This window comes from Scomber scombrus, chromosome 18 (genome assembly GCF_963691925.1).
Source record: "Scomber scombrus chromosome 18, fScoSco1.1, whole genome shotgun sequence".
In the NCBI taxonomy this organism is placed as follows: domain Eukaryota; kingdom Metazoa; phylum Chordata; class Actinopteri; order Scombriformes; family Scombridae; genus Scomber; species Scomber scombrus.
Window position 1 is genome coordinate 15,018,265 of NC_084987.1, and position 25,843 is coordinate 15,044,107.

Below are 25,843 nucleotides of genomic sequence, written 5' to 3' on the forward strand. Positions count from 1 at the left end.
ATGAGTCAAATGAAGAGAGTGATGATAGACTAAGTGAAAGGTAAAAAGATATCTGATTAAGAGAACAAGGCAGACAGCTAAACCAGCATGCACATTGATTGTGCTTCTGTATTGTCATTTAGCAAATGATCAGTCTTTGAGATCTGCTATCAAGAGTTCCTGTCTTGTTACTCACTGATTTACAGTTGTGGACATCTATCCCACTGAGCTGGCATGTCAGTGAGTTTGTGATTCTTTAAATGATTGCATCACATCATCCCATGCACATTTGTTGTAGAATCCAGCTAATTTTCTTTTTCTTTTTTTTCTCGTTTAAAATGATTGATCATGTAGCCAGTGGGTACCGATGCTCTGTTACAGCATGCTTCTTTAAAACCATGAGGCCATTTAGTATGTGCATTTATCACATCTTGGATTTCAGCCTGATGATTTTTTTCTTTGACTGACAGTAAAACAATTATTACGACACTAACCTACAGTAACTTTAGTTCAGTCAGTTCAGTTGAATACACTAATGCATATGCATTGTTTATATTTGATCCTAAGATAGTATGTGTCTCTTTGAGGAAGAAACTGACTGATTATTATTTTTTTATTTATAACAGTGCAGTATAACTCAGAAATCTGTACTTACAGATCACTACACACATGCTGGCTGCATATTTCCCTTAAAAACACATGTTTACAATGTTGTTGGGTTAGGGTTAGGGATAGGCTAGTGAAGGGAAAATGTATTAAAGGAATAGTCTCACATTTTGGGAAATACACTTGTTTTCTTTCTTGCTGAAAGTTAGTTGCGAAGATCAATACCACTCCGGTGTTTGTGCATTAACTCTTGGGCTAGAGGCAGGAGTTGATTAGTGTCCAAAGCTAAAAAATGTGCCCACCGACAGCTCTAAAGCTCATTAATTAACATGTTGAAGCTTGTTTCCCTAATCCGTACAAAGACCTAAAATGTACGAAAATGGTTTTAGCTCCTTAGTTAATGCACAGACATGAAAGTGATATCAGTCTTCTCATCTGAACTCAAAGTATGCAAGCATATATCCAAAAGGCATACATTAGGTCTATTATGCCAGGTCATCACAGTCTGTAAAGGCAAAATGTCTGTCTGTCAGGCTAATGTCAAACTGAAGACTTTTCTCACAGCAGCTGTTGGAGTCTTCATAGCAGGAAAGGCACGGGTGTAACTAAAAAGATTAATTATGGCTTAGTTCCATTTAGGTGGGCCTGTAAGCCATGCCAGTGAGCCAGCATGCACAATACCAGACCACTGGCATTGGTATGCTTAAATATAAAACAGCTATTACAAATGTTGCTAGTCATACCTGCTATGAGAAAGGTCTTTTGCCTTTAAATAGTTATGTCATCATTATTTAATCCTTTTTATGAAGGGGGAACTCTCTTTTCATGTATGGAGCATTGTTTGATGAATCAAATCCCTTACAGATGTAAAGTGTAAAAGATATTTTGTCACAGGGAATTGTAAAAATAGTATTTTTAATATCTGACAATAATCTACAAACATTTCCCCAAATTAGCATACCAGCAGAATAGTGAAATCTATGAAGAGTCAACTCATGTTAAAGATATTCTGTACTGATTACACATTTTTTTCATGTTTACTTTTTGTTTTGTCTGTTTTGTTAAATGGTGTAAATTAAAAATAAGAAATGACAATGAAGGGAAGGCAGATTATGCAAACACTCATTATCAAAACATTACCAGTTTTCTTCCAACAAGGAAGGCTTACATATGTCATTCTACATATGCAGTGAAAAGAAGTGGCAGCTATGCTGTGGTTATGTAATCAAACATAAGTTAGAACAGCACACGTTTTATTGGCTCTTCAATCCACAAAGGATGCTGCTTTAACGATTTTGATAATGTGGTTTACAAGGAGAGAAGTACATGGGTTAAAATGTAATCAGTAAACTCTCAGCATGTCAGTGTAATTAATCTACTAGTACTACTAACCTATTGAGGCATGGTGGTCACTCCTAGTTTTAGTTCTGTAATGTTCTGTCTCATATAATATTGTACAAAGTGTTGATATCCAGATGATGAAATCTTGTGGCCTCCCATCTGCACTTGACTTTGCCACTCTCTTGACTGAACATTTATAGTCTGTTAACCAGTGATCCGTCCTTTTCCAAACTCTATTCTGATGTTTTGCCAGTCTTTTGTCTTCCTAGCTGACATGGTTTAACCCAATACATTTCACTTGACACTCTCCTATTGTTACCAAGAGATGTTTCATCACAAAGCTCCACATCAGCTGCTAACATGTGCCCTGTTGAAACATCTGTGCTCACTTACTTCCAAATGAAAACATGCTCTTTGGCCTCTTAAGTTTCTGAAGTGTCTGGAAGATTATACTCTAATTTATTAAAAGATTTTTTGGAAGACAGATCATCCACATTTGTTAAAGAGAGAATTATACATGAAAGACTCTTCAGGGCTCAGATCTAATAGCTGCTTGCCCTTGAAGGAACAAGCAGAGCAGATAGACTAGTAATGTTAAGAGACAGGGGAGTGGAACAGAAAGATAGATGGTTGTGTGTTTGTTTTTACCTTATATTCTCTGTGAATGTGCTCCACGCCATTATATATGTATGTTTGACAGCTCGACCACGTGTGGCTGTTTGTCTGTCTATGTTTGTGTGAGCATAGTGGATTGCTCTGTGTGTGCCAGTGTAGGAGGGAGTTTAACACATCTGCCTGTTTTTGTGACACTCCTTTGAAGTCTCTTTGAGTCTCCCCAGTGCTAGCTAAAAAAGACTTTGACACTTTCTGTTTTATTGCCTTAACATGGTGTTGTTCTGGGATGCCCAGGCTTTTGAGTGGAGGGGAGGGGGGCAGGAGGACAGCACAGTGCCAACCAAAGTAAAAAATACAGCAAGTAAACCAAGGAGGTAGTGAGCATGTGCAGTAGCTGAGGAATAAGTGAGATATGAGTTGGGATGTGTAAAACACTTCAGCTGCGATACATCTACGCCTACAATTAAGAATGCTATGTACTCATTGTGTCTTGCACGTTGTACAGAGGTATCATATTATACTGGTAAATAAATGTGTTCTTTATGTACTGTAAAACAGGCTATTTGAGGACAGTGAACTTGCGATGACCCATTTCTTATACTACATGCACATACTTGCAGTTTGTAGTCATTTGAAATGTACAGTAAGAAAGAATTGGTCTGTTTTAAGGCCTCATTTTCTCTGCAAGCAATCTCCATCACGCCAGCTTAGTGATGCGGGAGAATTTGGGAGAACAGTAAGTTATCTATTCCTTTTGACATTTTGACATTTCCTAAACTCATGAGATGTAGCTTCATTGCACGTGTCAGGCCAGTCTATTTCTGGTGTTTCAGAGGCTATGAGGTTGTGCTCATTAGCATTTCCACTGTGTAATGTTGAAGCTCACTGGCAGCACTATTAAAGGGCTCTTCTGGGCAAAGTCAAGGCTGAGGAGTTCAAAAAAGAGAGAGGTCAAGAGAAGGGTCAGGCCATCTCCGCAGCCCCCACACTGACTGTGGCACACACAGAGGAAAACAGAAACATTTAACTGTGTTTGTGTAACGTCCCTACATGCACACACTTGGCAAAAACTAAGACACACTGCTTCACACTTGTGATTCTGTGTTTCATTATCTCTCTGTATCAGTCTAACTCTTTACTCAGCTATCAGTATACAGTGTATTGTCATTTCTATGCATCTCTCAGTGGGGTATCATTACAGTGTTAATCTGTCAGATTTGATTAACATTTTTTGATGTAATCTACAGATGTTGTTTTAGGATACAGAATTTCTGAGAATATCACTTTTTTCACTCATATACATAAATGTTCGACCATTGATGAGGAATGAATCAGTGCCAGAAATGTATGAGAATCAATGGGAAAGTGTGTAGATCTTGTGAGAAGTCATGTTAATTGGTACATTTGATAGTATTAACCAGTTTACACAGAAATCCATCAACAAAGTTACACTATAGACAAAAAATGGTTATCAATTACTATTAACTTCACCTCAATGGCTCAATACACTTGGACTGCAACACACAAACACATTTTGTGGGAACCAATAAAGACTGCAGGGCAAATAACTTTATCGCACTTACCTAAATTCACTGTATAACTCTGTATCTGTCTCTTTCCAGACAATTTCTGATTTGGAAGTCCAGCTGTCATGTCTTCATGAGGAAGTCCAGGCGGCCCATGTCCAGCACAAGCAACAGCTGGCTGAGATGGCATTGCTCCGGGAGGAGGAAAAGCAAAAGGCATTCCTGGACAAGGAGGCATCGCTGGACCGGCTCCGCTCCGACATGGAACGCATCCGAAGCGACCTTGAAAGAAACCACCAGCAGGAGAGGGACGCTGCTCAGGAGAAGGTGGGTGAAGATAAGGAAGGAAATATAGGATACAGTCAGTTTGCAATAAATATGTCGGGAATAGACAATACACACTGAATTGTGGAGGAACACTAAAGCAAAGGTAGACAGGTTATATAAATAGAGTATATAAAGAGTCTGGCTGTCTGTAAGAAAACTGCTCCTGGCATTACATAGAGGGTAAATTAGGACAGATCAATTAAGATATATATATTAGCTCGTGGGTGTTAGATCTAAAAGGTCTACACACACGTTTGTCTCTATATCCTTGTGAGGACACTCATTGACGTCATACATTCCCTAGGCCCTCACCCTAACCTTAACCATCACCACTAAATGCCTAAATCCAACCATCCAACCCTTACCCTAAACTGAACTTAAACCCTCAAAACCAAGTCTTAACCTTCAAATTGCCCTTTGACGTGAGGACAAAATGTCCTCACAATGCCGGTTTTCCTCTGAAATTGGTTCTCATAGATAGAAAGACAAACACACACAGATACACACACATTGAGTTGAGTTAAGGTGTTGAGGACAGTCCAGTTGTACAGAACTGTGCATCTTAATGTGTGCACATCCCACCAGCTGGGGATAAACCTGGGTACAGTATATGTCCTCTCAGATGCACCAACAGATTGCACTGGAAATGACAAACACACACAGTTTTACAGCTTATCTACGCAGGAAATTTCAGTCGTGTTTTTCAGTTTTCCATCTAATGCACATCTGATGGAACAGATACACTTTTATCATAATCAATACAGCTGCCTACACAGGCTGCATATAGGCTCACGTCTCACTCATACTGTATGAGCATAAACACATCCTAAACTGTATTTTTACACTTCAAGTCTATTTTCTTCTGTTTTATAAGTGTAACTACTATGATTGGATGTTGGGCTTTGAGCACTGCAAAACAGTCAATACTGGGCGTGAACGTCCCCTGTGTAGTCTCATTAAGATGCTCTGTGTTAAAGACCAAATAAAATCCAGCATATTACTTTCATAGTATTTTTCTTACATCCTAGATCCTTAAACTGAAATTTAAGTAAGGTAATAACGCTGTCTGCATTTACCACAAATACTTATGTATGTGTAGAGATAAAGTCTTTTGGTTAACCCACTTAACATCCTGGGATATACTGTTTTGAAATGTACAAGTGAGTGAGGGGATTGGACTTACAGTAAGGGTCAACCAAAAGGGGAAACCACAGCTTTTCAGTAGGTCTGTTATCCAGCTTTGCGTTTTGTTATCTTGGTGAACCAGGAAGAACTTCAATTAGAACTCCTGAGGTTCAGTATCTCCCCCCTCTCTCTTTCTTTCTCTCTTTCTGTGTCATATTCACTCCCCTCACCACCACAGTAACTGGACCCACAGCTGGGAAATCACCCATAATCTTGTGCTGGTCTAGCAGGAAGCTGACCTAAGGTGGTGTTGATCAGAACCTAATCCCTCGGCAGGGCCCATCAAAGAGAGCATTTTTCATTAGACACCATCCCGCGCCAGCTGCGCAGCATTAGCCCCGGAATGCAGGGACCTCCAAAGCACCCAGGCGGCCATTTTGGCTCCATATGGTGCACAGAACCAGGGGTACTGGGAAGAGAGAGATCCGAGAAAAAGAGAGTACTTATTACAGGGTAATCCTTATTTGAACGAATCACGCTATTTTCTATCAGTCCCTTTTTTCTTTTGAATATGTGAATGCTGTTTTGCTGCTAAATGTTATTTTATCTTTTTGGCACAGTTTAATTCCTCTCTCTCTTTCCTCGTCTTTGTACACTGGTAAAATTGACCCAAAGTTGTCAGGGAATCTGGAGTGGATTCAAAGCAGTGAGGCTGAATGTTGAACTTAGACTGATAACACTATCAGCAATGTGCTAGTTTCACTTTTTATGAAAGAGATTAATGATTTCTCCATCCCTTTTTTTGTCAGCTGAAAGTGCATGCTACTAAAAAAAATTTGTTTGAACTCACCAAAGGTTGAACGTCTTACTTCTTCCCCTTTTTTCTACTTTCTAATCTGTCTCCAAGTTTGACTTCAGAGTGGGCAGGGAAAAGTTTCACTACTTTGTTGCGCCCTTTTTTTTCACATGGGATGGAAGTCAGCCAGGCCTCAGATCCATATTGACTCGATCGCCCTGTTTTGTAAGCTGAAAATTTCTCATTCTTTTGATGCAGACAGAAATGCTGTCCTCTGCAGTCCACCATGCTCTTGGAAGCAGAGTCTGGGCAGGCCAGCTTTTTTTTTTTTTTTTTGAACACATCTCCCAGATCCTGGAAAAAAGGCCAGAGAAATCCATTAAATCCATGAATGGATTCTCATCAAAGACGCATGCGTTTAAGGGAGAGACGCAGAGAGAGAGGGGCATACAGGCAGATGGGGGGTGTTTTGGGAGTAGACAGTCTGTTGGACAGACTGTTGGAATGAAATAATGAGAAACAGAATATCAGAGGAGATAAGATCAGACGTTAAGATAGTTCCATACATTTGAGCGGCACCAAAAATAAAGGAGAAGTGAAAGAAAAGTGATGGAGGTAGGCTGAGGAGAAGGTGTGAGGGGGTGTCTTAGTCAGGTTGCTATTGAAGTTTATCTTTGTAAATGTGCGTGTGTGTGTGTGTGTGTGTGTGTGTGTGTGTGGCTCTGTGGCTCTGGGTTCATGGGTGAGAGTGAACACACACAACCCCAGACCTCCCAATCTCCATTCTCCACTGAGGGGCCTGTGAAGCTGCCTCTGTGCCTGATAAAGACGCCTCATCTCTGGGCTACAGTGAGCACAAATCCTGTCTCTCACCCACACCACCTCCTTATCTGACGTTATTATTCTCCTCCACACCTCCACCGTCCATCTTTCTGTGTCTTTCCCTAGAGCCTCCCCCCACCCCCTACCTTCAAGATGTGGAAAGCACAGCACATTAGAGCTTTCTATAAAGAGGTGGCCTTACCAGAAATCGGGGCTGGACTTTGAGGAAGTGTGAAAACGTTGTTTCTTACCACACATACACACCTGTTAGCTAGCATATAAAACACAGGTCATATTTGCAATTAGTGCTCAATAGAAGCAGCACATATGATCTTAAAGTTTGGTTAGTGGAGAAAAGCTCTTTGTGTTGGACCTCTTCACCCCACATACTCACTCCCTGCTTGTCAATACTAGAGATCTGAGATAAAGCGAGACAAAAGATCAGGAGGCCTCATGTTTGATAGGAAATGAATAACGTCTGGAAACCTTGAATTCATATTTACTCTTAGTCTGGAAAGCACGGCTCTTTGAACTGCAATACAAGATTAGATGTGCAAATGTTGTCTGATATGTTTGTGTTGACCTGTGTGTGTGTGTGTGTGTGTGTGTGTGTGTGTGTGTGTGTGTGTGTGTGTGTGTGTGTGTGTGTGTGTGTGTGTGTGTGTGTTTAAATGTCACCATACTGTACATGCATGTGCATAAATGAATGCATAGTCACAAAATGGACAGCATGACAGGACAGGGTGGAGCCCACACTTTCTGATGATTCCTCAGACAATATGTGTGTATTTGTAATAAAGTTTGTGTGTGCGTGCGTGTGCATGTGCGTGCATGCATGCCTGCTTCACTTCAGATCAAAGGCAGAGGGCATTTCATCAAACACTAACAGAGTGTGACAAAACCACCTAGAGGCAAACATCAGCCAATGAGAAAGCAGCTTTTTGGCATGCAGTAGCCAATCACCACTCCCCATGTGACAGCACCAGTGTCCCTCGAGCCATGCCCCATGTGACTCCTTTGACATGAAAGTTGAATATTAGAGAGTTGGAGTATGAAGGCCTCTGTCTTGAGCCTCTTTTTCTCCAAAGGGATTTCTTTACACGCCTTCAAAAACTTCAGAGTTATTTCTCATAATTATGAGGCCGGCTTCGGCTGTGTATGAAGTTAAGTGTTCTGCCTCTGGAACTTCTTTTGTACATCTTTACTCATTATGATTATGATGTAAATGTCTTTGCAGATGACATAACGCAGTGTTTGACAGCCAAGTAGTGTAGGTTGCGATGTTCTGGGGCACCATGGCTGCCAGCTGCTGACGGCTCCTCACATCAAATTCTATTAGACATGGTCATGACTGGATACTGAACATTTCACTGCCTAAACATCTGATCACATATGTGTTTAGGTAAAATTGCCTCGTCGGCTGTTATTCAATTAGTTTACCACTAACCCTGTATAGAGAATTTTGTTTTCAGATATTTATATTCTGTCTTGATTCAGTTGCAATGGATTGAAGTTCAGATGTTCTGTCATAATGTGTCAAAAGTGAAATGTTGCCTCTGCACTCGCTTTTGATTTTATCTGTGATAAACTGTGACCACAGCATAAAAGAAAAAAGCAGTTGTTTGAGCTCTGCTTGAAAGGAGGAATGCATTGGCTATTTTGTACTTCAGCTCGGGTACAGACTTCAAAAACGTGTTTAAGTTGTTTGACACAAGAAAATCTTCTGTATCTAACTTTTGTTTGTTGTGCTCTCTGTGAAGCTGACTAGGCAGCCTTTTAATGTGGCCGGAGACGCATATGCATTCACACTGCTTTCCATGTGTAGAAACATGACCACTCTTAAATGTGGTTTGACTGATTGGATCTTGAGTGTGTTCTTGTTGCATTTGCATCCATACGTCCACTTGTGATCCGACCACCCAAGATGTTTTTGGTGCAAAACATGAACAGGGCTTGTTTCAGTCGTATACAAATTTGATTGCACTAGTCACAAGATAATGTTATGTAGATTTTAAAATGTGCTGTTTATGCTTCGACATAAGGGAACTTTTATATAGTTCATTAATGAGTTTCTATGTAGCAGTTGTCAAAAATTAAATGTGTACCTCCATGTTATGCTAAAACTACTGAGAAATCTTAACATGTTAACTTGTAACCAGGGAGATTCTAGAGTTTTTCAAGTTCATCCATTAACATTTCATTAAACTACTAGCATCTTTATCAATCCGTTCACACCAGCCTTTAATCCCAACCCACAGAGCCAGGCGCTTTCAGTGAGTGTTCTGTTCTCCCGCTCAGCCAGAAGATGGTGGTACGAGGTTGTTGTCATTGTTGTTGTCGTTGCCACGTCTTGTTCTTCTCCCTTGCCCCCTGTCACTGCTGACTTATTAGTTTGGTCCTCTGCCATTTGGAGATACACCAAATCACATTATTCAGTCGGTCATGGATTAGATGAGGAGGAGAGGAACACAGGCTGAGGGATGATCAAAGAGGGCCCGCATTCACCTCACACTGACAGACTAAGTGGGAGACAAAGAGATGAGGGAGGCAGAGAGGAAAATCTGATTTTAGGGGAGAAAGAGGTAAAGTTTAGGTTGTTATGTGCAGGGCATGTAGATAATGGGATCTTGATTAATTGATGCCAGGGTTATTATGTGTCTGCTGTCGGTGTGTGTTTAGGCTACATCATTGCTTCTGATTGTCGTCTCGTGTTTGTGTATGAGTATGTTGTATGTTTGTGCGCGTGTACGCATGCCCAGGACTATCTGAGCTCCCCGTTTCCTCAGTGCACCATTGGGCCCAGCGGCAGCAAGAGAGTGAGTGAGTCACCCAGCAGATGAAAGAGTCAAAGTAAAGACTCTGCCGTCCCAAAAAAACATCACACAGCTCCCTTGCTCACTTTTTTGAAGTCATCGAAGAGGAGGGAGGGAAACGACACACTTTCTCAATCGCATTAAAACATGGCGTCAGGCAGCTCCCATCTTGTGGTACGCTATAGATTACGCTTCGGATTGAAGTGGAGTTTTAAGTGGGACACCATGATATCAGGCTCTGTTTTTTGGGTTAAGTACCTAATTCAACTTGTAATGATCCTACATCTCGACATCAGGCAGACTTATTGATCAAAGGAGGAAATGGAGGCATACGGTAAATAGATAGGAAGTGAGAATCCACCTAGGCAGGAAACTCGAAAGACAGCATTTCACCACAGTTCATTTAAAGTTCAATGAGCAAACTTTACATCTCATTAAGCAAAATTGTTGCTTAACAGTGATTTGGAGTTCAGACCTTTGCCTATCTAATAACTCACACTGCAAAGAAAGCATGAATGAGACATCTTTTCTGAGATTTTTAAGTCTGTTCACCTGCTTAGGCTATGTTAAAACTATCTGTGATTCTACCCACCACCCCATCATTAAGCATTCACAGCCTCAAACAAACTTTTTTTCTAGGCCTTATGATGTGGGTTAGATGTTAAGCCCGCTCACACTGATGGTAATGGGAGTAATTGGTTTTCTGATACCAAGAACTGGCTGGTTGAGTTTGTAATCACTGCACATTTGATGTGTTGTGCGTGTGTGTGAGTCTGCGTGTTTGATGTATGTTTATCTGTGTACGCCTGCCTGTGTGTGCCCATGATGCATTATTTCTGTACTGTGTGTGATGTGGCACTGACAGTGAGCAGCAGGGATGAAGAGAATCACTACTGACAAGCAGTGATGGCAAACTGTGAAATGGAAATAAAGCCTCTTGTCATTACAGCACCAACTCTCTCTCGCGCACACACGGATACACAAGCGAGCGCAGCAAGACAGCAATGATTACAGACAAACGAGTAAATAACATCTCCCAGCTCTCCCTCGCTGGCAGATTGAACTCAAATTGTTATGAGAGACATGCGTGGTGAACAAAGAATCGTTTTGAATGCTTACAAATACTACTGCCACTAAAACTGAAGGCTTTGTGGAGCAATAGGGAAAAGCTTCTCGTTGAATTTTTTTCGAGAAATGAACCCCACCAAATCAGCTCCCTAGTGTGCAATATGCAGCATGTTGTTTGCAGAGTGAAACAGGAGTAATGTGTGATTCATTATCTCTTTGAAAATACCTCTGCCCTTTACCTAATCACCTGTCCATCGTCTGTCACACTGTGTCACCTCCATGTGTGGAGTGACATCATCCTTTGTAAGCAACTCCTGAATGTGGTTTTATATCTTCTGTCAAAGTTCAGTTTCAGGACTATGCTGAAAAACCATAATTACTCTTTAGCAATGTGAGATGATTGGAAACATATCGGGAAAAAATGCCATATGGAGGCAATATCCTGTCCAGGACTACAGACTGCACTGAACAGATTCTGAAAATTCTTTTCACTGACTGTAAAACACACTCAGAGGTTTATCATGCATTTGCAGCATTACTTTATTGAGAAATGTTTACTTTGGGTTTTTTTCCTGCTATAGCAATAATACAGCGGTTCATTCCAAACAATAGGAATGCACACCTTGAGCAAATTTCATTTCCAAACAACTACAGTATAGCTCAAATTCTGGATGTGTGTTTGGCCTTCATACATCCTGTTTGCATTGTCTGTGTTTGAATAAATGTGACGTATGTGTGTCTGTGTGTGTATGTTTGAGAGAGAAAGTTGTCACCAAATTTTCTGCCCCTCCTTTCAGTCCTTTTTTTAGTGTGCGCTTGTGTGTATGTGTGTGTGTGTGTGTGTGTGTGTGTGTATGTGTTTGGCCTGGTTCCCACTGCAGATTATTAATTAAGTTCTGGTAAGCGGTGCATGCCTTGCTTTCAGATCCACTTCCACTCTCTTTAACACACACACACTCTCACACACACACACACACACTTCAAAGCAGCCGCACTCCACACCGCTAGGATTAAGAGGCGATTGAAGAGCCTGATACAGCCTCAAAGTGCCTTCAGCACGAAAATGCCTTTGGCAGGGCACAGGTAGTCTCTTTGAAAGTGCTTACACACACACTCACACAGACACATACATATGGCTGGGCTTTTAATTTAGCTCTGATTTTCCCTTTGTATTTGTCACAGTCCTGTTAGGCGATTTCTCTTCGCGTGTTCTTTCCATATCTTCATCTAACTCTAACCAGTTTTAATGTGTGTTTAGATGGTGGAGCTGTATAATGCATGCTGTTGTATAATTCTTCCTGCTAAATTCCCTTGAGTGACTGTAGGTAAAAAGGAATAGACTAGTAGCAAGCTCTTTATGTTTTTATGAAACATCTGATCCTGTTTTCATGTAAATACAGCCATATGTCTCCATGAATGCACTCACGTGTGAACTCAAAGTCATGTACAGTACATGGAATCACACACAGCAAAGCCAATTCCAAATTGAAGCTGATATCCCACTTTGGTGTATATATTTAAAGTATTATAATAGTTTTTATTATAATATTTTAACTACAGTTAAGTCTCATATTTTGCTATCATTTTCAAAATATGGGCTGCAACTTCATGGCTTGCAATTTATCAATTAATAAGAGGTAGAAATATGGTTAAAATCTAATAATAACTACCATAGTGTCACTTCAACACTGTAGTACAGATGGAGCAGTCCTGCAGTAATAAAGGGAGACAAAAAATGTGTCAGCAGTAAAGAAAAAGCATGGAAGGACTCATTTGCACCCCTCTCCCACACACAGTTCTTTCTCTTGCCTTTTCTTCACCCTTCTTTGTCTCCCCCTCTCTCATCAGCTGCTATAGGGCCCCTAGGGACGAGCGAGTTGCCACTCAAAGATTCTTGGCGCAGGAAGACAGGCCCGTATCCTTGGTGATGGCTCTGTGTTTCCGTGGTGACAGGTGTGTCCGCTCAGAGTGGACGGCGGTGTTTGTCAGGAAGTGTTTGGATGGGGTGCAGAGTCCAAACGCAGCTCAGGTGTTGGTGGCTGCGAGGGGTGCGTTCAATAAAATAGTGTTTGTTAGGGAGTTGTCTGTCTGTCAGTGGCTGTCAGGACAACAGAGTCAAGCGGGGGGGGTTTGAGTGAATGCGCAAGTGTATTTGTACTGCGTTTTAAACTAATTTTTCAAAGACATTTTTGACATTTTGGCTGGTGTTTTCTACTTATTTTTTCATTTTCTACATCAGTTTAACATCAACTTTTTTATTGCACTGAAGTATGAAAAAGAATAGGTGTGTTATATTGTGTTGCTTATCACATCAGTGGCATAGAAAGATGTTTGCTGACTTTCTTACAGTTGCCTTGACATAAGATAAGATAAAACTTCAGTAACACCCGCAGATAAATTGATTCGGCTTATCGACAAAGACTAACTGGCATACAGTAATAAAAAAATAACTAAATGAGTTTATACAGTACAGACACGCGCACCTGGCTGAGTTGGGTAACTGTAATACGCGAGCAGATTTATAAATATGGATTATTGTAGTGTGCAAAATAACAGTAGAAGAATCTGAACAATAGAAATATACTGATTTACTTGAGACTTTTAGACATGAGTATAAAACTTTTGTGGAGCATCCATTGAAAAAAACTATAAGTACTTGTATAGACCTCATCACCTCGCGTACAGGCAACCACTGACATCCCCGTCGAATTCGAGCACTTCACACCCAATTATCTCACTCCACTGTTCAGCCTCTCATTGAAACTGTGGAATCACAACACAGCTAGCTGAAAGGAGACAGATCTTGTATTAGACACTCGCAGTCTTTGCTTCCAGCTGGCTAACTTCCCATAAAGAAACAACAGAAAACAAAGAGACGAGCGACGCTCAATAAACTCCCAACATCAATCTCCATTCAGTCCTATTCCGTCTCCACCGTGTTCTGTCTCCCAGCTTCCCCCGATCATCTCTTTTTTCTCTCTCTCTCCCTCTCTCTCTCTCTCTCTGTCTCTCTCGCTCTCTATAGCTAATTGGCAGCAAGGTTTTAATTCCCCCCCTGCCCCCCTTCTTGTTAAGTGATGAATTGTTGGCAGGGGATCAAAGGGGAGTGGTGCCCACTGTGCACCATGCCCCTCACTACCTGCTGGCACACATGAACGTTGGAACTGGCACTGGGCCAAGGGGCCACAGGCCTGCGACACGCTGCCAAGAGGTAGAGGTCAACATGAGTGTGTGTGTATGTGTGTATGCAAGCGTGGGTAGGTTGGGAGGGTGGCGTGTCTCTGTGCACTTCCTAACAGAAGATTCAATTTCACAACTCTCTCTCTTTGTGTCCCTCTATCTGTCTGTCTGCATATCTCTTTCTCACACTCCCCTCTCCCTTTTTGTTGCAGACCAACAGCAGGTTGAAGCAGATTGAGAAGGAGTACAGCCAGAAGCTCGCCAAGTCTGCCCAGGTAATCAGTTTACTCTACCCCCCTTTTTTTCCCTCTTTCATTTTATATTCCTCTTTTTTTCATCGAACCTCTTCAAAAGACCGGACAAATGTCCTGATGGGAGAGGTGAGGAAGCATACATGAAAACACACACGCTCCTGAACACATGGCAAGCCACCCAGCCCTTTACCCTTCAGCAGGTTTACACAAACACACGAGAGCCAGTAGGTGTACACACACACATCCCATATCTGATATGTTGTTTGTGCAATGCTTAGACAAATGCATATCTATATAAAACACTGAAACATGTATTACATAGAGAATATCTGAAGCTCTGCTGTCTCAATGTCTCTTTACCTTTCTCATACCTCTTTTATTTCCCAATTCATTCCCAATGAAATGAAATTGAAAATGTCTTGTTACCCAAAAAGTAGAGGTCTACTGAGTTTTTCCTCAGCTTTCTCCGTGTTGTACTATCAGCACTGTTGACCATCATCACAAACTTGTAGGAGAAAACAAAAGCTGACCAATCACAGTTCTTGAAATCTCCTTGTGATATATCTGTAGCCCCCATAGCCCTGACTTGTACTGTAGTACTTATAGGTGAGTTACAGGATCTGCAGGTAGATTCTACAATATGTAGCAAAAGTGTAAACCCACGTTTAAAGATCAGTTCAAGTCCATTATTATATTTCACACACTGTCCACTGTTAACTCACACTCTGCGCCTGCTTCTAACACCTCTTTACTTAATCTTCATACCTGTTTCTCCTCCGTCTGTCACGACATTGTCTTATCACACATTTCCAATTGCGGGCCATGTGTTTAACATTACTGTCACTTTAGACTGAGACCACTCAAAACTGAGGTAATTCTTCTCTCCAACCAGCGATATAACTTCACTCTGTCATTCAGCAAAATGTCTCCGAAAGTTCAGGCAGCTTTTACCTCACCAGTTTAAAAGATCCAAAACAACCTAAGTAGTGTTTACATTACAAAAGAAAAGAGTTTTCGTCTTGATTATGTAGCAGGCTAAAATATCACAATCATTTGGCCATAATTGCACCTCGTTACCCAAAGAAGAGATTCAAAGAGGGGGTTTTGTTGTTTTTCTTTCTTTCTTCTCCTCCTTAAATCCCCCCATTTTGGGTTGGTTGGCAAAGGCACAGAGTTGAAAGCGGGGTTGACAAGCAGATGTTGTGAGAAAACGGTAGCTTATTAGGTTACACAATGCTCGACTTCAAAAGAAGTCGGATGCTGTGCAAAAGTTCAGCCATGTTTGCCTGCTTTGGCGGTGCGGTGCGCCACCGCAGACAAAGCAACAAGTGATTAATCCTCTGTTTTGGGGACACAAAGCTGGGACAGGTTCAACAAACAACACTCTCTCTGACATTAAAGGAAAGTCTCTGTGCGCAGAATTCAACACCTTTCCTGAAGTGTGTTGTTATACAGGGGGTTATGTTGAAGGTGTGGGGTTTTTGTGCAAACATATTAATATGCGTGATTAATGCAAGCTATTTGTCGTGGGCTTGGGCAGCTTTGTTTTGAAAAGTAAAGGTGGAATGGAGGGGTTTTTGTTGCCTGCCCCTTGGGGCAGCTCAGTCAAATGTAAACAAGAGGCCTTTGAACCTCAAAGGCTAACCCCAGTTGTTAACCCCTCCGTGTCTGACAGGAGGCATCGCTCTTGAGCTCGACTGCATGGCTAATAGCCCAATTAAAAACATACCACGCCATACATTATCCTGCAGGGACTGGAGACGCACCACGTTAAGGGCATATGTTTACGAACACACATGCCACTCTCTCTGCCTTTCTCATTCACATGCACAAACGCGCACGCACACACACACACATAGACACACACACAGACACACAAACAGACTCTCCTAATTAGTGTCTCTCCAATCCAATCCTATGTGTTAAGCATCTAGCTGTGAGTGGTCCTCCTGGGTGACCTGTGAACTGAACAGGGCTGTGCTCTCTTCCTTCACTTAATGATGAGGCTACAGTGGGTGGTAGCTGTGGTACTGGTGGGAGATCATTACTTTTATCCCTGACTGTCCACTGTGGGAGTAAGGTAGGAGGTAGAGGAAATTTGTCATGGGAGGCTCAGTGCATGAGAAGTATCATGTTCTGGAAAAAAGGGGTTGAAGTTCAATCTGTATGCAAATACACCTCATTTGTTTCAGCACAGTGCTGATTGGTAAGTTCCACACACCGCGCTCACATGTGACCTCTTAGGCATAAATTAACCAAATGTAATACTTATTCATTTTGATACATTTTCAATTCTTGAAACAATACTTGAAAACACTAACATATCATTACACTTATAGTTGATGCTATTACCTGTACTAATCATTGTTTAAGCTGCTATAATCAATATTTTTCATATTAACTGATATGAAAAAGGATCAAAGGCAGTGATGAACCCACAAACAATTATCACCTGACTCCACATTTCTTAGCTTTACAGGTGTTAACTCTTCATCAGTTCACTGTTTTGGTTCTACGGCCCACAACTTTACTGTTTTGGTTCACTCTTTCTGCCGACAAAGTTAACAAGAAGTTGGTGAACATATTACTAGCTACAGAGACAGATATTTCCCTTAGGATAACTTCACAATGTTGTGTAAACATGGATCAAAAATATAATGATGTATGTGCAACTTTTGAAAGTAGAAGTTTCTCTGTGCTCACATTTAAGTTGTGATGCATGTACCTACATGCATGATTTGTTACATCATAACTAGCCACTTTCATAAGTGTGAAACTTGAAGCCTCCAGTGCATTTACACGTAGAATTGACTTTTCAGTGAGGTTGGAGACTATTTGTGTGTGTCTTAAAATATGTCTGGAAGGGGTCTTTAAGTAAAAGTTCATGTGTAGATGCACTTTTTTTTATTTAACTTCAAACTTACCAAACACTAGGAGACAACCAGACAGTAATTTACCCTGTTTCTGACAGTAAGTCATTTTTAGTAGGGCTGCAACTATCTATTATTTTGTCCATCTGTCATTATCAATCTTGTAATCAATTCTTTATCATTTTCCTAAAAATAGTGGAAATTGCAAAAGAAAAAGAAAAAAGTGTTGCAGATTAATGTTCCATTGATTAACTGAGTAATATTCTCAGCTCCAATTTTTGGTGTACACTATTTACTAGAGTACTATGAATGATGTGCATGTATTGACATTTTGTTTTCACTTCACAATATGAATCTATGCAACCAACCAAAGGTGTGCACACAATGATTCAGAGGTCTAGAAACAGGCTACGCTAGTTCAAAGTCAGGCCCCAAGTTTTCCATGTGTACTCTTTTCATGTAACTATCAAAGCATCCTTTCCCCCTCGTGGTGGCCACCATTTTGTGGCTACTCACCTCTCTGTTTACAAACAAGCGAATAAACAGCAGAGCTGCTCATTTCTCCCCTTTTTTTACCTCAGGTTCACGGCGAGGTAAGCCTGCCTTTAGCCCTAAACACAGATGCTAGCAGGCTGGGAAAATAGACAAGTCTCACCAGACCAATTACAGGCTTAAAACAGCCTGGCTGGCTATCAGACAGAGAAAAGGTGCTGTGGTGTGTGTATATATATACAGGAATAACAAGACAGACAGCTGAGTTCACTAGTTTAGAGTGCCGCCGTCGGCCCGGGGCTGAAGACCGGCAGATGCAGAGAATCCATATTGCAAAATAATTATTACACCACCAGAAATGATGTTACCATAATAATGTGCCATTTGTTGCTTTCATGTGGCTTTCCCACTGACTAAATAAGCCTAATCTCCCTCTCATCTCTCATCTCTCTCTTTCTCTTTCCATCTCTCTCTCTCTCTCTCTCTCTCTCTCTCTCTCTCTCTCTCTCTCTCTCTCTCTCTCTCTCTCTCTCTCTCTCTCTCTCTCTCTCTCTCTCTCTCTGTCTCTCTCTCTCTCTCTCTCTTTCTCTCTCTCCCCCTCTCTTACTCTCTCTCCCTCCTTCTCCCTCTCTCTCTCTGTGGTCGATCCACACCACCCTAACTCCCATACTCCCACACAATGTGCAGATTCCAGCAGGGCTGGTCCTCCAGAGTTTGCACACGGTAAACAATTATCTGTCTAGCCCAAAGCTAGCAGCAGCACTGCCCCCAACCTCTTCTTTTTCTTTTTCTCTTTCCCCCTCTCTCCCGTCCTTTCCCTCTCTCTTTTACTCTCTCTCATCTTTCCTCTGCCTTTCCCTGACAGTGGCTTAAATAGAATGTTAATTTTGACTGGAGGATTTCAAAGCTGAGGCAGTTCCTTTTCATCTTGGTGTGCACCGCAAGTTCACCAACACAAAGTCACTCTGCTCTTCAAAAAGGAAGTTGTTTTTTCCTTCCTGTCTTTTTTTTTTTTATACCTCCCTCCTCCCTTTTTCTCTCTGCTTTCTCTGTGTCTTCTGTCTCGTCTTAAAAAAGATACAAGACATGAGACTCTGGGAAAAATGTGTCTTTCAAGGTGATTGTTACTGCCATCCAAATCCATGACTAATAAAACATGCCTTTTTAATCGGATACAGTCATTTTGTGAGAGCAGTAACAAATTGGAGAAGCATTTTGTTTAGTGAATGTTTTGCATTTTGCATCTGATGGCAGGTTTTCTCTCCACTTTATTTTTTTGTTGCAAATATAAGCATACAAAGCAACTCTTGGCACTGCATAAAGCTTCCAACAGTAGATTTAACATTTTGTCAGTATGCCAAATTATTTCTTTATTTACTGACTGACCAGCAGATGTTACGCTATGTGGTCTGTAGAATTAAAATCAAACATGTTTTGGTTTTTTTTCTCTTTTCTCTCCTCAAGCTTATTGCAGAGCTACAAACATCTGTATGTGACTCTAAAGAAGAGGCTGTTCGTCTACAGAAGGCAATGGAGAGGCAGCTGGAGGAGGCCAATACTCGTTGGGACCAGGAGAGGAGGACAATAATGCACCATGCCGATCAAGCCAATAAGGTCAGTGTAGGGCAGTCAGATACCACTCATTTAGTTGCATTTTATTATTGGTATCTATCGACAGTGATGATATGAGAAACAAAATGAATATCCTTCATTTACTCCATTTTTATATAATGAATTATATGGGTTGTTACAAAATGCTGTAAAAAGTTTCACATTTTACCAAACATATTAGGTGTAGAGTCCAGAGTGATATTACTGCATTATCAGAGAAATAATTACATTTTTATGCAATGACCCAAGGCTCCATATTGCATAGCAAGGCCCACTTACTTAATGGGTAAAATAACATTTAGTTACTTATCATGAGGCAAGATTCATCAGGATGTGTCTGATTCAGCTTTGCAGTTGCAATTTCTCCTGCTTTTCACTAGCTTATCAGAGCGGCATGTCACACGTTTATGAATAAAGAATAGAATACCGGCACTAACTGTATAAAACTGAACACACCGACAAGACACACCTTTTTTTATTAAATCCTTTAATATTATATATAGCTTCATTTAGGTTTATGCATTGCTCCCAATATTCCAACCTCCCCAAAAACCCAAGTTTACATAAGTTGTTTGTTAGTGAAGTGCATTAGACACTCACTTTTATCTATTTCTCTTATCTTGTTATCTTTATCTCCTAGCAGTCTTATATACTTCCTGTCCTTTTTCATTGGTCCCTGTGGTGCTCATCCAAAACCTGTAGACGTAAAAATTGGTGGGGGGCGTCAGTAAAAAACGTCCTCAAAAAAGCCTTGTCTGGATTTGACTTTTATGGAGTAGACGCTGGTCGCCTTTCTTTTGTTAAACCACGATCACTGTTTGTATGCATGTGCTCTGTCATTTTTATGGCAAGTTGCTAACTCCATAGTGTCTTTAAGTGGCTTGTGTGCTTTGTGTCTGGCTGAACCTTATAAATCTGTCTGCTGCACCCCACTTCGTAAGTCAAAGCCTCTCTACATAATTACTGTCATTCTCTTTTACAGTTAAACTTTACACTCAGCCTCCATTATTTTTAGTTTCAACCTTATTCTTTACTTGGTATGTTTTTTTTCTTACCTGGCCTTGTTAAACTTCATATATAGAACAGTGTTACTAAATAAAATTTAGAAATTAGAATATACATGAAAAGTGTATTTTTTCAATCTTTTCACTTTAATGTGCCTTTAATGTGGTACTTAGTATACCCGGTCAGTCATTTAGCATTCCATAGTACCTCTGAGTAACTATAGTAAGCTAACAAACTCTGCTGTCCTGTCTGAGACTGTCTTATGTACAGTGCAACACTTTTAAACGCGTAAATGAAACAATATGTTGTTCGCTCCTTTCCCTGATCTTCATCCCCTCTACATGCAGATTTCTCTTGTGGAATCACAGGATCTTTTATTCTGCCTCCTGCCCTAGCAACCAGACTGGGACACTGTGGCAGTTGATTGGGTGTGGCTCACTAAATAAAGAGTTGTTGTGTCTGGGATCAGGACATGTTTCCAAACACAACCTTGTAGTTGTTGTGTCTGGGATCAGGACATGTTTCCAAACACAACCTTGTCTGTCTGTGGTTGCAGCTGCCTCATATAGTAATGAGGCAGGTCTGTGAGCCTCCCTTCACATCTCATCTCCTTCCAGGCCCTGGCAGCCCGGGCCCCCCTCGCTCAGTCCTGAGTTTTCTCTCAAAGCGGCTAGTTGGCCAACCCTACACCACACATAGAATGTCAGAAATATAAGTAAATGTTGATGGTAGTTCTGAGATCCAAATCGATAAGTCTAGATATTTGAAGAAAGTGTTTTGGTCCAAGATGGGACTCGCTTATTCATCCTGACAGTATATTCAGATTGTGATCAACAAAGCCTCAGCCAAGTCATTTTCAGCGTGACTTTTTGACAATAGTTACACAAATCCACGGCACAGTATAGCTGCTGACTTTATAATGCTTACGTGACACAATGAAGTGTTACCGGATAAAATGATTTCATGCTTTTATTATTTCTGTAAACATTTCATTGAGTGGTTACCTTTTACATTTTTTTCTCGCTGTCTAAATGGTAAAAAAACATACACTTACATGCACATTCACATTTTAAATCACCCATTATTTACTATACTTTCCAGTAAATGTTTGTCATTATGTTAAGGTGTCTATTTTAAGGAATTCGCCTATTTGAATATCACACTATTATCTTATTAACCGTTTCAACCACACTTTGTATTGAACTTGCCATAAGAAAGAACAAATCTGGTCAAATCATCAGTGCAGTCATCTTCTCTTCCCTTTTAGGGAGACTCAGCAACACTGTGAATGTCTACACTTGCTCATATTTTAGCTACGCTGCTTGCAATCAAAGTACACCATGACACAATACACACACGCTGTCTCCCCTGTTGTAGGCTGTGTTACAAGACACAGGCCTTGGCATCTGTGTTGAGAGCAGACAAAGGCTTTCTTTTTCTATTATCTGTGTCCTCATTATTATGATCCCCCCTGTATTAACCACCCGCTAATGAGACTCAAATTAATGATTGAATTGCTTATTACAAGCCAGACATGAGGGGAAGAAGAGAATCAGTGGAGGAGAGGAAGGTAAGATTGGTCAAACGGCAAATATTAAGGAAGAAATTTTAAAAAATACAATAAAGAGGGTTGATGTAAACTTTAAAGAGAGCGAGAGAAGAAGACTGAGATGGCAAACAATGAAGGGGAAGAGAGCGAGGGAGAGGCAAAGAAAGGATGGAGGAAGTATGAGGATTGAGACAGCAAACAGAAGGACAAGGGAAAAAAGGGGGAGAGAGGAAAAAAGAAGGAAAGAAATGGTGGAGAGCTGTCAGTGGGCCATCGGAGGGAGTGTGTCGCCTGCTGACATTGTTTCCATGCTGCTCACTTCAAAGGGCTCGGATTATGAAGAGAGCGAGGGGCTTCAGACAATGGGAGGGGAAGAAAATAACATCAAAGTTAGCCGCGCATTTGAATTGGGATAATCCCAAAACAGTTGTTCTGAATGCATGCTGCACCGGATCAGATGTCCCTATTCTATTTTTTTCTCGCCAGCCCCGTTCTGCCATTTCTAGCCCGAATTTAGCTCCCTCTGTGGCTCTACTGTACTTGTGACTTCTTAAATGTGGGTGTTAACTGCAGAGACCTTTGTATCTTGTAAACTCCTTTTTTAGAACAATAATAGTACAGTTAAGTATGCTCATTATCTGGGGGGTTTGTACATGCAATTTTTAGGTGGAAGAGTGTATTTGTATGTGTATGGTGTGCGTGGGAGTGTGTTATGTGTGTGTGTGTGTGTGTGTGTGTGTGTGTGTGTGTGTGTGTGTGTGTGTGTGTGTGTGTGTGTGTGTGTGTGTGTGTGTGTGTGTGTGTGTGTGTGTGTGTGTGTGTGTGTGTGTCTCTCTACATATAACTTTGAGTGTGTGCCTGCTTAGCGTGCTTTTTTGCATGGTGGACTGGGACCCTGGCTTTGCATTGCTGGTCCCACTGCTGGTTTGAATAGCAAATATACTAAATATCAAAGTATGCGTTGGTGTTGCAAAGTGTTGCAGACATGAGTGCACAGGCTGCTTAGCGTGATGTTGTAGGCCAGATTAATGAGCAGACAGACTGGTGGGATACCAACCAGGCTTGCTGTTTTGGCTTTCTGATGTGATTAAAGCTCCATTAAAACAAATTACTCTATATACTGTGAAAGGACCACTAGTACTGCTGAACACAACTTTATAACTTTCAGTTACTTTTAGTTTTAGTTTAGTTTTTTTATTCTCTGTAGTTCATGTGTAAACTGTATTGTTATGAGATTCAATGATATGCCTCGTGGTCTAAACATAAACACATCCATCCATCAGGAACAGGAAGCAGTGTCACATATCGGATCATAAAGAGAAGCTGGAGCGTCTGTGAATTCCCCTTTTTACCTTCCAATATTTCACCTCACTTCCTGCCTTTTTTGCATATGAATCTCATGAGGCTGTAGTTAGAGATTAGGTAGTGGGCCACTATCTCTGACCAGTTATATTTAGGTTACTAATTAGTTCATTACTGTGAACAAGGCAGGAGTGGGCAGTCGTAAAGGGAATGGGAACCGATAGAGAGGAAGCCAGTGTAGCGCATTGAAACACAGCCAGCTTTTGGGTTAGAGGATTACTCACTTCCTGATGTCATCTGTTTCCCTCCATCTAGCTAAAGTGTCTCTGCTTGTGTATGGATTTTTTTTGTGATGAGACATGGGGGGGTTGAGGTAAATGGGAAGTTTAATAGTGAGGTTATTGGTATTACTAAAGTGCCTGGTGTATGTTTGTTCGGCCATGTGCACAGCTTGTCTGTGTGTGCGTGTGTGAGTGTGCACTTGCCTGAAATGTGCAGCTGCCAAATCTGACAGAACTCAAGCCCACATTAGCCTGCCAAGTGAAAGGTATAAAGACACACATACACACACACACACACACACACACACACACACAGGCCTTGTCTCTTCACTCTCTCTCACACATACACACACATACACTTTCTTTCCAACTCTGCATCTTCGAACTCTTTCTGTCTCAAACTCTCTGTCTGTCTCCACACACACAAGCACACATGCTCACCTCACCCTGCCAAAAGGGAGAGGTGGCTGGTGAATAAACAATGGCACTCCGCCCATAGTGTCACCCGCTTGGGCTTTGATCAGCACCGCTGTTCCTGCTCCCCACAGCCTTGCTTCCTGTCTTTCTGCCTGCTGAATGCTGCCATGCGTGTGCACACACACACATGCACACACACACACATGTTTAAGTTAGTGTTCATGTCTTTTTACATGGGCCTGCATACACAGTCTCTCTCCCATTTTCTCCTCAGTAAGTCTTTATCTGTATCTTTCTGTCCCTCAAACTCACACACAGACATAGCTTTGATTTAGTGCCCTTGTCTCTACATCTTTCGCCAGTTTTGCATTCTCTAACACACACCCACATACACTCTGTCTTTTCTCACACACCGAGACAGAGATACACACCTTTGATCCAGACCCATCCAGCAGTAACTCCTCGTGCTAGTCAAAGAAAGGGTCCTGTTGTAGTGTCCTCTGGGTAAAGTGACAGGTGACACTTTACATTATGCAACAGTGACCATTGTCTCACCCTGTTTGAGGATGAGAGTGAATATATGTGGTGCACTACTCTTTTCACAATAGATAGTATGAGGGTTGTACACATCTCTGTCAAATTTAGATGGAGTCCATGTGATCTAGATGCTTTGCTTTTATGCATGGCATGGATATCGGTAACGAGGGACACGGCTCCTGTGCACAAAGTCACACAAACACATACACACACATTCAAGGGGGCTAGTTGTAGCAGCTGCAGTTTGTCTGTAGTTCTGTAGTTATATATGCATTAGTTTCTGAGGGGGTTGAAAGGATGACTTTGCCTGTGGGAAGGAATGGCAGCAGTGGATCAAGAACAGGTGTGCTGGATACCCTCTGTTGCAGAGGCAACGGGCTGCTTCAAATGGTTTATTCCTCCTTCCACACATCCATGTTCCTTGTGTCAACCTTGAACTGTGCATTTTGTTGACTAAAGTTTATTAAACCATCTGCGTTTTTGACACTTTCTTCTTTTTCTGTCTCTGTCTTTGCGAGACCACTGCTTTTTCTGTTTGAGTTTTTTTTTTAATCCACTTAGAAAAGTTTCCAATATTAACATTGTATCAAATTATTCCCTTTAATGTGGAAGAGCTGTTATTACTGCCAATCTCACTGCAATACAACACCCCTTCAGACTATTCCTTGGTTTGCCTGTCCAATAAACCAAAACAGCACCTTTGTGAATAAAATGATGGGCAACTGCTTCTAGCTCACTGTGCTGGATAACTGTACGCTAACTATTCAATGTGAAATGGCCAGACAGTGACCAGTGTAAACATCAATTATTATCAAGGGAAAGAGAATGCCATGTTTTATTCAGGAGTTTGCTGGGGTAAAATGCCACTGAATAATGGACTTATATTCAACAAGTAACGAGAAAAAAGATTTGAGTGGGATGCTCATGTTGCTCTGTTTCTGTTTGATGTGCAAGTGGGCAATCATATGCCAGCATGCTAGCCATAAGAGCTCAAAAAGCCTTTTGCTGAGTCTTAAGTTGCTTAATGCAGCATTTGATATTTTTCTCTCCACCCAAATGGAATAAAGTGCCTTAAATGCACTGGGCAACCAGCTGATTTTTTGTCATTATGTGCTCTCACTGGCATGATTACTAATGTTTACAATTTTGTATACCTCACAAAGCCAACGTTTACTGCACTGTTATGGCTAAAATAATAAAAAACTATTTTGCAGAATCTTGGGTTTAGTTCCTAAGGAGTGAGGAGACTGTAGTGCTATGGGTAAAGCATCGAGTCAGGCCTATTTTGTTCTTCATGTTCAAGTTATTGTCAGCAAGAAAGGTCTCA

The 25,843-nt window shown here is 41.2% G+C and overlaps 1 protein-coding gene across 3 annotated transcripts in view; it reads left to right on the top strand.

Annotated features, from left to right (window-relative positions):
• The window catches only part of cep112 (centrosomal protein 112), an 81,640-nt gene that overhangs the window by 40,153 nt on the left and 15,644 nt on the right, over nucleotides 1-25,843 (top strand). For all 3 annotated transcript variants that reach the window (XM_062438526.1, XM_062438527.1, XM_062438528.1), the window contains 3 exons: nucleotides 4,164-4,394; nucleotides 14,411-14,473; nucleotides 19,279-19,428. In XM_062438526.1, coding sequence (XP_062294510.1) covers nucleotides 4,164-4,394; nucleotides 14,411-14,473; nucleotides 19,279-19,428 — 444 coding nt within the window. The remainder of the gene's footprint in view (nucleotides 1-4,163; nucleotides 4,395-14,410; nucleotides 14,474-19,278; nucleotides 19,429-25,843) is intronic.